This window comes from Urocitellus parryii, chromosome 11, assembly GCF_045843805.1.
Source record: "Urocitellus parryii isolate mUroPar1 chromosome 11, mUroPar1.hap1, whole genome shotgun sequence".
Lineage (NCBI taxonomy): Eukaryota > Metazoa > Chordata > Mammalia > Rodentia > Sciuridae > Urocitellus > Urocitellus parryii.
Window position 1 is genome coordinate 19,646,568 of NC_135541.1, and position 11,924 is coordinate 19,658,491.

Sequence of the window (11,924 nt, forward strand, 5' to 3'; positions counted from 1 at the left end):
TCTATAACTACCTCATATAAATGGAATTTATTTTGTTTGGATTATTTCACTTAGCATAATAAGTTACTCCTTCTGGGTTCATCCATGTACCATGTGTCAATTTCCTTTGTAAGGTGAAATAATATTCCATTATATGTATATGCCACATTTTTCAAATCCATTGTCTGTGGACATTTGGGTTGTTTCTACCCTTGAAGCTTCTATGAATAATGCTATTACAGACATTATTATTGTACAAATATTTGTTCAGGTTCATGTTTTTGCTTCTGTGGGTATACACCCACCAGTGTAATTATTGGATGGTTTTATGTTTCATATTTATTGTTTGTTTGTTTGTTTTGCAGTGCTAGGGATTGTGCCCAGGAGTACTCTCTCTGTATTACATTCCTGTCCTTTTAATTTTTTGAGACAGACTCTCACTAAATGCCCAGTTTGGCCTTGATCCTGCTGCTTCAGCCTCCTGAATAGCTAGGATTACGAGCATGGAGCACTACACTCATCTATGTTTAATTTTTTTTTTTTTTGAGGAAACCATCATATTGCTTTTTTAGCTGCTACGTCATTTTGTATTCCAGATTCCAGTGTGTACCAGGTTCTCTACATCTTTCCAACACTTGTTATTTCTGGAGTTTTTTGTTGTTTTTATAACAACTATCCTAATGGGTATAAAGTGATATCTCATTGTGGCTAGATTTGCATATCCCTAATTAGTGATGTAGAGCATCTTTTTGTGTGCTTATTTGACCATCTAAATATCTTTCTTGGAGAGAAGTCTATTCAAGTCCTTTGCCTTTTTTTTTTTAATTGAACACAATATAATCTTTATTTTATTTATTTTTATGTGGGGCTGAGGATCAAACCCAGGGCCTCGCACTTGCTAGGCGAGCACTCTACTGCTGAGCCACAACCCCAACCCTTCTTTGCCTTTTTTGTTGTTGTTTGGGGAAGGTACTTGGGGGTTGACCCTAAGGGTGCTTTACCACTGATCTATATCCTTAGTCCTTTTTATTTTGAGACAGGTTTTTGCTAAGTTGCTGAGGTTCTTACTAAATGTGCTGAGGTTGGCCTCAAACTAGCAGTCTTACCTCAGCCTCCCAAGTTACTGGGATTGGAAGCATACACCACCACTTTCATTTTTATTTCTTTTTCATATTTTTAGTTGTAGATGGATACAATACCTTTATTTTGTTTATTTAGTTTTATATACTGCTGGGGATCAAACCCAGGGTCTCACACATGCTAGGCAAGTACTCTACCACTGAGCTACAACCCCAGCCCCATTTTTATTTTTTAATTGGTTATTTAGGAGGTTATTTTGTTATTTAGTTGTAAGTTCTTTTTTGTACTGGATATTAATTATCAGATAAGTATTTTCTCTCTGTGGTTGTTTTGGTACTGGGGATTAAACCCAGGGACACTCACTCAATCACTGTGTGCTACCTTCCCAGCCCTTTTTATTTTTTATTTTGAGGCAAAAATTGCCTAAGTTGCCCAACTGGCCTTGAATTTGCAAATCCTCCTGCCCCAGCTTCCCAAGTATGCACCACTGTGCCTGGCTTGTGTCTCAGTACACAACCTTTTAAATTTTTATTAAGTTCAAATATCTGATTTTTGTTCCATTTTCTATTCTTACGGTGTTCTAGGTCATTCTTAACTGTTCAGCCCTCCCTTGCCTCCTCCATTTGCTGAGCAGCTCCAAGGAGTCAATCCGGAAGGAAGCTTGCTGGACCATTTCAAATATCACTGCTGGCAACAGGGCTCAAATACAGGTAGAACAAACAGAGAAATTGAGGGATCTGGGGATGCATCAAGATATGGAAGTCCAGAAAAACAATGTTTTTTCCTTTAGAAATTGGGTTCAAGGTCCTAGGAGTGGAGCTCAGCAGTGGTCCTCCTGCCTAGCATGCACAAAATCTTGTATTAGATCCCAGCAACCTTCCCCTGCAAAAAAAAATAATAATAATAATAAGTAAACCCAGAAATTGTAGTTAGTGTGCTATTGGTCAAAGATCCTGTGTAGTGGAAGCTAGGTTATCTCATATGTGGGAAAAACAAAGAACTCCTAGGCAGAGGATGATACCTAATTCTTAACTCATTTTTGAGCTGGATTTGCTTTCTCTCCTTGAGCTGACTATCTCCCTCCATGCCCCTTTCCTCAATTCTCTTTCAAGGCTGTCATAGATGCAAACATCTTCCCTGTGTTGATTGAAATCCTTCAGAAAGCAGAATTTCGTACAAGGAAAGAAGCAGCCTGGGCCATCACCAATGCCACATCAGGAGGAACCCCTGAGCAGATCAGGTATTATATTCCTCTCTTGAATGATATGTGTTTTCTCCTTCTTTGCTTATAGTTTACAAATATCCTATAAACTGCTTTTACTAGGATAGTTTTGCCACTGGGTGCAGCTGCAATAAGTTTTAAATGGTAAGCTGCTACTGTGATAATGGAATTTGGAATAGATTCCTATAGACCATGACTTATAGTGCCTCTTTTCCCTCCCTGAGAATAGAAACCTTTGGCAGAGACACAACCATCCCTCCCCTACCTGAAATCAGTGTAGTTTCCATTATTCATACACCTAAATGAACTAGACAAAATGAACTAGACCAATAACTGGCAGGCTAAAGAGATGGATGACTCAGAGAAGGGATGGATAACTCAGTAAGTGTGGATTGCTGGGCACTGGGGCTGTAGCTCAGTGGAAGAGTGCTTGCCTAGCCCATGTGAGGCACTGGGTTCAATCCTTAGCATGTTTTTGTTTATTTTTATGTGGTGCTATCCAGAAAAAAGGGGGCAGGGTGTAGATTGCTGAGAATGTTGACATGTATGACAGAAATCCACAAGACAAGCACCCGCCTAGCACTTTACTTGATCTGCATTAATTTTAAACTTGCCTCATCTCTGGCCCCTAGGTACCTGGTGTCACTGGGCTGTATCAAACCGCTGTGTGACTTGCTGACTGTGATGGATTCAAAGATTGTGCAAGTGGCCCTCAATGGACTAGAGAACATTCTTCGGCTTGGAGAGCAAGAGGGGAAGCGCAGTGGCTCAGGGGTCAATCCCTACTGTGGCCTCATTGAAGAAGCCTATGGTATGTTCCCTTTTCCTGACCTCACCTCTCACTTAAGTGGAAAGATTCTAAGTTAGAACCTGGGACTGTAGGCCTCCAAAGCCGAAGACAAATATGTATGTTGAGGGGGAGAGGGGTTAGCAAGCATCCATAGCTTACGTGAGGCTTGTCTGTCTCCAAAACCAGTGAAGAACTCCTATGCTAGCCAAGTTCTGCCATCCAGAGGGTTTCAGATATTCCTGAAGAAGCAGGCACGTACTAAGTAACGAGATAGAGCTAAGATCTGTATCATGTTTCAAATCCAGAGTTTCATTTAATTTTTTTTTTTAAATATTTTTTTAGTTGCAGTTGGACAAAATACCTTTATTTTATTTATGTTTGTTTCTAAGGATCAAACCCAGTGCCTCACATGTGCTAGGCAAGTGCTCTGCCACTGAGCCACAGCTACAGCCCCATCAAATCCAGGGTTTTATCCCACCAGTCCCTTCTCCCTCTGAGGAGCAGTGGATAATTTCTTTTTCTTATTGGCTCCACCTGATAAGTAGGTATGGTACAGATGGGAAGATAAAGATCCAAAACTGATAATAGTACCAGGAGCTAGAAGGTATGTGTTTCCAGCAGAATTTCTAGTACATTCCCATAAGAGTGCTGGATTGACTCATCATGCATCCATGATAAGAGAAGCAAATAATGATTTGCCCAATCTAGTTTAAAGCAGAATCAGGACTAGAATATCTGGTTTTTAAGTGATATTTTGGTCTCATTCCTGTGGGATTCTGTAGTTTAGGCAAGAGAGCTTGACTCTTTTAGGTTAAAGAGCAATCATATATTTTTGTGTTTGTTAACATTAAATGCCTCATGAAGGAAAAGTTCACAAATGTTCATAGACCCAAAGAAAAGTACTTACACTTCCCTCTCCCTCCTTCCTTCGTGCCACCATAGGCTTGGATAAAATTGAGTTTCTCCAGAGCCATGAGAACCAGGAGATCTACCAGAAGGCCTTCGATCTTATTGAGCACTACTTTGGTGTAGAAGACGATGATAGCAGCCTGGCTCCCCAAGTGGATGAAACGCAACAGCAGTTCATCTTCCAGCAGCCTGAGGCCCCCATGGAGGGCTTCCAGCTATAATGTCTGCCTCCGGGGAGGGGAGGGAATGGGAAGCACCACCAACCAGCAGAGGAGCAGCCCTCTGGTGGGCGGGAAAACAGTCCCCCCACCATCAGCCACCACACACCTGCTGCCCTGGAGACTGTGCTCTTGACCTGCTCCGCCCCCTTCCCTGGAGGGAGCACCCTCTGGACTGACAGAACCATCTGAGGCTCACATTTGGGTTTTGTGACAAGAAGGGGACGTGTTGGGTTTTTCTTCCTTACACTATATTTTGGCTGCACACATGTCTTTAACCCATGAGCCCAGGGGTAGACAAAGGAGGACTGAGGTAATCATTTTGCACCTTTTTTTTTTCTTTTTATCTTAGTGGTGACTTCCTTCCTTTTATCTTCCTTCATCTTTCCCAGTCCTCTGCCCTTATCTGTGTAATTCTTATCTTGGGTACTTGAGCAGATGGAATATTCCAGAGGTGGGAGGTGGGAGGGGAAGGGAGAAATCCAAAACAAAGTGTTCTTGCTCTGACAGAATATTAATCTTATATGCTTGGATTGAGTTATTTAATTTTTTTTTCTTTTGCACATTTTTCTTGTATTAAGGTTGCTCTTCCTAAGACCATGAGTTCCTGATTTTAGGAATCCCAGCTGCCAGCATTGTCTGGGACTAGAGGCTGATGGGGAGGCCATCATGAGATATAGGCCCCTCTCTCCTCTGAACATTTGCCCAGACCTCTTTAATTTGGGAGACCCCCTCACTCCCCTGGGGCAAGTACACAGTGGGAGTAGAGGGAAGGAACACAGGCCTTCAGGCAGGGCTTCTCCTGTGTAGCTACTGACCCCCATGTTTCCTACCCACCTTCTGAATGGTGCAACCCAACTTCATTTGTTTACTTGAAAATTCCCCTCAGAGTTGAGTGAACCTCTGAGGTGACTGTATTTTCTTCTAAGCTCAAGACAGGGGGCTGTGGTCCTTCCTTTCTCCTGAGGAGAAAGTCCTTGCTCTGGTGACCCATAAAGTTGCAGAGGAGATTGGAGTGAGAGTGTCATGTATTGGGATAGTCAGGGATCCCTGCCCTTAGCCTTTCTTCTTCCTCTTCCATAGTTGGATCATGTATATTTTACTTCCAAAGGAGAGAATGTTAAAATGTTCTGTATTTTTTTATATTCTATATAATTAGGTAGGTCAATCTTAATTGGTCTTAGGAGGAACTGTCTGTAACTTCTGTGAGTAGGAATATACTGTAAGATAGACCAAAAAAAGAAATGTGGAGGCTCTCCCACGTAGAAGGTCTGAACTTGGTCCTTTTCCTCTCTGGTTATAGTCTGGGCCACCAGCTGGGACCAGCCCTCAGCTCTAGAACCTTTATAAAGCAGGTCAGTATGGTTTGATTTTCCCAGTACCTAAAGAGAGCAAAGACAGCCCCAAGGCTGGTGAAGTCTACCATCAGGAAATCCAGAAAGTAGTCTTACCTTTTCAAAATCAATAAAGGCTGTTATCCACACATGACTGCCTCTCCTATTATCAAGAAACTTAGCAGCCTGAATATTTTTGTGAGATCTGTTGTAACCTTCCCTGTTTGGGATCCTTGTATCTGGTTTGAGTTTGCCCCTCTTTATGACAATTTTAATACACATGCCTTTTCTTTCTCTCAGAGTAAAGCTAGTGCAGTGCCTCAGTGATTTTCCTGTGCCTCTGAATGGGTTATACATGATAGTAATCCCTGACTGTTGAGGTTGGGGGTGTAGGAAGTTGTCAGCTTAGTGTAGACCAGCTATGGTGCTGATGGTACAATCTGCCCTGCCCCTGCATCCTCACTGTGGTTAGTCAGAAGTGTCTTGCCCGGCACTGCACTTCTTATCCCCTTTTGGCTCAGGTAAAACACTATACCCCTCTGCTTATAGATCTAAAGTTCAGGTTCTTATTGTCAACCATTGGTGTTGAATTTGTCCTTGGCTTCTATCTTTGAGGTCTCGCTTTAGAGAAAGGTAGTTTAGGGTTGGTAGTTGATACGGAAAAAAATATACCAATGTTATACTGTTTTGAGGCAGATACCACTCATCAGCTTAGCAAAAATTGCTACCAACCCCCAATCTCTTAGGAAGGCAAAAGGCAGGAGCTTTTCCATTTACCCTGCTGCCTCCATTACAAAACTGTCCTATAGTTAACAGAAAAGCCTACCAGTCGTAGAGTACTTGCCTTACATGCACAAGGCCCGGGGTTCAATCCCCAGCACCACAAAAGAAAAAAAAGAAAGAATAGCCTACCACCACCATTGGCTTTGTCCAAAGGGCAGAGCAATTTTAGTAGGATCTACTTTGTACCTCTCAAACAATGGTTAAGTCCTTGACGTCGAAGCTACAGTCTTATTGTGAGACATAAATGTCGTGCTTTCCCAACTGTTCCTTCAAAATTATTTTAATTTCAGATCTGGATTCTGTACCAGATGAAGACTTTGTTGGTCATCTGTCTCCTGCGTAAAACCAGTTTTCTCCAAAGACTTCAAAGGCTGAATTCTATTGGGGGCACAACTCGAGGACAGATTTCAGAGAAAAGTGAACTCTAAGCGCCTTGTGTCTTCCCTGAACCTTGTTTTCTCCTTAGTCTTCCTTTCTGTCCACAGAAGCAGTTACATCATCTTTTGTATCTCCTCCTCTCCTTTGGTCATCTTTAGAGAGCCAGTCTTTGTGGACAACCCCCATCTGGACTCCAGCCCTTGACCTAAGTGAGGGCAAAACTTTGTTTCAAATTTCTGAATGTTATTACCAGGATGAAGGGGCTCCCCAGACCACTGTAGAAGCTAGAAAAGCCAAGGCATGTTTTTGGAATCCTTGTATGTTGGCACATGGTTCATATATCCATTTTAAGATCTTAGTCCATGTATTCAGATACTATTTTGAATAATGCCAGCTATTCTTTATTGCCACCCCCTCTAGGCATCCCATCCCCAAATCTTTTCTGGTATAGGGTGTATGGTCTTAGAAGTCTGTCTTCAGTTGCCAGCCATCCCTGTCTGGACTTCATAATGGCTGCAGCTTTCTGACAGAACCATATGGGTTCCACCCTCAGCTTGCCAGCCTGGTTACTTGGGTCTCTAGGCATAAATGAACCTTCCAAGGAGCAGGTAACTTCAGCTTGCAGAGACCGTTGGGGTTTCCCCTTACCTGGATCTCGCAGAGATCTACTGCTTCAACCCTCTTTGCCCTGGAAGCCATGTCCCAGAAAGCTAAACTGCACAGATTATAGCTGCTATTGTTCTTAGTTAAGGGAGAAGAAAAGGACTCTTAGGCACAGACTCTTTCTCTCAAGCCAAACCAGTTCAAAATGAAAACTGTTCAGCAGACTGTACTATATTTTCATTTTCTCATGTCTACCTGCTTGGAAAGCAGGAAACTACCCATGGAAATCACCCCATGTGCCCCTCTTTGAAGGCCCCAGCTCTTTTGTTCAGGCCTCATCTCTTTTCCCCTAGGCTCACTCAACTTTGTATCCATTGTCTTGGAATCCCTCAGTAGATTCATTTTGTGGGTTCAGATTCTAGATTTTCTGTTGAAGGCAGGGAGCCAGTTTCTCCAGGTTGCTCTAGGCACTCCAGAGATTCAAGAGGAAGGACAGGCTAGCTGAGGGTTCCCTGGAAGGCTGGGGAAGGGTGCAAGGTTTAGTGCACTGAACCAAAGGAAATGCTCATAACCACCAGCAGATTCTTCCAGGTAGTAACACCTTGGTATTGAGGGTAAGGCTAAGACTGTTCGGAGTTGATTTTGCAAGGCCATTTAAGATTGCACATTCTAGACCAACCTTGTCCAGTATTTTACCTTTTGGATTGATTGTTTTATTAAACAAGCTGAGATTTGGGCACTGTATGAATGGATCTGTGAATGGGTGTGCATTAGCTGTTCTGTGGCCAACACCTTTGTAAATGATGCAGTCATCCTATTATCTATCCTCTAGCCCCACCCCTGAATAAGACCATAGCAAGAGCTGGGTGCAGTGGAGGCTGAAGCGGGGGGAATCTCAAATTTGAGTCCAGCCTGGGCAACTTAAAGGGACCCTGTCTCAAAGACCAAAAAGGCTGGTGGTATGAACTCCTGAGTTCTGACCCCAGTAAAACACCAATACCAAGACAACAGAAGAATTTGATGTCAAGAACAACCAAATCTGTCAAGTAAAACTCATTTTCCTCTGAGAGGGAATTTTGCTTCAGGTCTGAACTACATGCAGGACCAGAGCTGGCACTGAAAAAAGCAGCAGAATTAAATTTGAGGGCCCAGAAACACCCTGGGAGAAAGGTTTGTGTGGTTTCTCTGCAGGGACTTAGGCCTACTGCCTACTTTTGGGCCAGCATGACTTCTGATGCCCACATTAGCACATACCAGAATCCTTCTGCTACACACTAGCCCTGCCTGCTTGTGTAGATTCACTTTTCAGCGCTGGTTTTGAGAAACCTGGAAGCCATGCTCAGGGGTCTGTGAAAGAAGGCCGAGCTCAGATCCTGAGACTGTGGGAATCTCTGACTCAGTATGTCTTAAAGAGCCCACACTACGTAAACCCTCAGACCCAAGTTTTGGGTATTGGCTTTTTTAGCCAGCTTTTGTGGGAACTGCCTTACAAAACAAGGGAAGGGGACATGAGGTCTCAGCCACCCAACAAAAAGATAACCCCTAAGGTACAGCTTGGGTTTCTCGCCAAGGACCCTAAGAAGGTGAATCAAATCCTCCTGTTTTTCTTTCCAAAAAACTCATTTGCTTTTATTTTTCTAAGAACTGTAAACTCTGGCCATTTTCCACATTCTCAGGGCCCCTGGGTAGATAGAAAAAGCTTCATGATTTCAGAGCAGACATAGGCCAAGAAACCATGGCATTGAGTGTGCTGAGCCCAGACAAATGATATTTATATACACATCCAAATTTGAAGAGAAAATGTATTTCTTTAGGTTTCAAACAAACACTGTAATAGATATAAAGCAAAAATAAAAACCTGTTGCAAAGTTCTAAATCGTCTTCTTTGGTTTGGAGTGATCCTAGAAGTGAACAAGGAGAATACGTTCTCATTTGTAACTCAGCAGTGGAGATAAGAATTATACCAACTTGGGTGAAATGGTAGCACGCATAGGTGAATCTCCTCAGAGGCTCAGACAGGAGAAAAGCTTGAGCTTAGGAGATGTAGCCCAAAAGAGACACCAACCTGCTCCAACTATATTTAATTGGCTTTACTGAAATTTAATGAACTCATAAATTGTACATTTAAAGTGTGTGATTTGACAAGAGATACTTGTGCTCATGAAACCATCAGTACAATCAAGATAAACACCTCCATGACCTCCCCCCATATCCATGATTTCTAAAAGTTTTTATGTGCCCAGTTTAGATGTGGCATCCTCCAAAGGCTCACAGTGCAAGAAGTTTCAGAGGAGAAATGATTGGGTTGTGAGAGCCTTAACCCAATCAGTGATTTAATCCCATGAGGGATTAACTGATAGCTGAAGGCTGGTAGGTTGTGATTGAAGGAGGTGGGCTTTGGGGGTGCGGCTCTGGGGGCATATATTTTGTACCTGGAGAGTGGAGTTCGCTCTCTTGCTTCATGGTGATGTGAGCTGCTTCCCTCTGCCACATTCTTCCACCATGATGTTTTGTCTCACCTCAAGCCCCAGGAATAAAGGCTGGCCTTCCATGGACTAAGACCTCTGAAACTCTGAGCCCTCAAGTAAACTTTTCTTCCACTACCATTGTGCTGGTCAGGTCATTTAGTCACAGCAACAAAAAAAAAAAGCTGACTAAAGCATGCCCCTTGGGAATTTCTGCTGCTTACACCACCCCAAGCAATCCCTGGTCTGTGTTCTGTCACTGTAGTTTAAAGAAATCCCAGAAAATGCAATCTAAAGTATTCTGACCACTCCAAATTCAGCACCACTCTACACTTCTTTTAAGACTGTTAAAAGTTCACAAATTCCTCCCTTTGGTTTAGATCAATTCCTAAAGTAGAGATTACAGTCAAGCAACCAGAAAATTGATTGAACTCACAAGGAAGATTGTGAATGGCAGATAAAATGATTAGTTGCCAACAAAAACATTGTTTTTGTTTTCTGCGCTGGAGATTGAACTCAGGGACTCTCATGCTAGGCAAGTGCTCCCACCAATAATCTACACCATGCCTAAATAAGTCTTGGAAAAGTACTACCTGGCAGTATTGGCCTGAGTTCCTGCTCAGCAAAACCTGCAAGAGCTGTTTTGTTTTACTATAATCAAGTCCACTGCCAACTGGTTCCTTAAGTCTAGCAGGTGCTAACATTGTGCATATATATTGCTTAATAGGAGAAAGTGACTTTTGTTTGGGAGGGGGATGCCACTGAAATGCATCCCCAGCTGTCTTGATTTTTCTTTTGTTTAGGGGGAGGGGCCTTAAGGGCAGATTGAACTCAGGGGCACTTAACCACTGAGCCACTCCCCAGCCCTATTTTGTATTTTATTCAGAAACAGGGTTTCACTGAGTTGCTTAGCACCTTGCTTTTTTGTTTGTTTTGTTTTAAATTTTTAATTATAGGTGGACACAATATCTTTATTTTTATGTTGTAGCTGGGTATCAAACCCAGTGCCTCATGCATGCTAGGTGAGCACTCTACCTCTGAGCAACAACCCCAGCCCCCAGTGCCTCGCTTTTTGATGAAGCTGGCTTTGAACTCACCATCCTCCTGTCTCAGCCTCTGGAGCTGCTGGGATTTCAGGACTGCCCCACCACACCCAGCCTTTGATCTTTCATTTTGAGACAGGGTCTGAAAGTTATTGTGGCTGGCCTCAAACTTGGATCCTCCTGCCTCAGCCTCCCAAGGAGCTGGGATTACAGGCCTGCACCACCACACTCAGCTTTTACTAGATTATCTGGTCTGTAACACCTACTTCCTATGGAAACCCATCAGGGCCTGATTTATATATTGACCCTTCAGGACATTTCCAGACTTGTAGAGTGTTTGTCTAGTATGCATAAGGCCCTGGGTTTGATCCACAGCATTGCCTTGCCATGGGGAGGGACTTCCCATACATTTTTCTGGAAGTAATCAGGGACTTGGTTTTAACAGACCTGGATTCCAAATCTTTCTGAGCCTAGGTTCCATCATTATACTGTTATACCATGTTGCTTATCATCTCCTGGTAAAGGTGAATCTTAATCAGGTGCAGCGTTGCATGCCTGTGATCCCAGCCACTGTAATGCCAGCCAATTGGAAGGCTGAGGAGTATCTCAAGTTCCAGGAGAACCTTGGCAACATAGGGAGAGACAACCTGCCCCCTGCCTTACAAAGGGAAAAAAAAATAAATAAAAGCATCTTGGAGCTGCCAAAAACTTGAAGATTCTATAGAACATTGGACCTAAAATGACTCTGCACCATATTCAGATAGAGGAAGGAAAAGCTGTACTCCATTTGTGTTCAATGTGTCAAAACGCATTCTACTGTCAAGTATAACTAATGAGATCATATTAAAAATGTTTTTTAAAAAGTCCTAAAACAATGACTATTTGGCACAATTTACAACATACTCTACCTGCAGCCTGGTGAGAACCTCTGGGACTAAAGCATTTAGCCACAGTTCTTGGAAAGTTCACTGACTTGTAAGTAAACAGTAATTTCAACACCACTACCGATGCTGTAATAGAACTCTATACACAGCTAGGGAGCTAGGAGAGATTACACAGCACTGGGAAGGCTCTGAAGTGACTTTTGAGCTGGACCTCATAAAGATTCTCTTTTTACACA

General features: G+C 42.8%; 1 protein-coding gene across 2 annotated transcripts in view; it reads left to right on the forward strand.

The window, feature by feature from the left end:
* The window catches only part of Kpna6 (karyopherin subunit alpha 6), a 59,015-nt gene extending 50,200 nt beyond the window's left edge, over nucleotides 1-8,815 (forward strand). For both annotated transcript variants that reach the window (XM_077791670.1, XM_077791669.1), the window contains exons 11-14: nucleotides 1,644-1,769; nucleotides 2,172-2,299; nucleotides 2,914-3,092; nucleotides 4,014-8,815. In XM_077791670.1, the coding sequence (XP_077647796.1) occupies nucleotides 1,644-1,769; nucleotides 2,172-2,299; nucleotides 2,914-3,092; nucleotides 4,014-4,201 (621 nt within the window). In that variant the 3' untranslated portion in view covers nucleotides 4,202-8,815. The remainder of the gene's footprint in view (nucleotides 1-1,643; nucleotides 1,770-2,171; nucleotides 2,300-2,913; nucleotides 3,093-4,013) is intronic.
* Nucleotides 8,816-11,924: the final 3,109 nt, after the last annotated feature.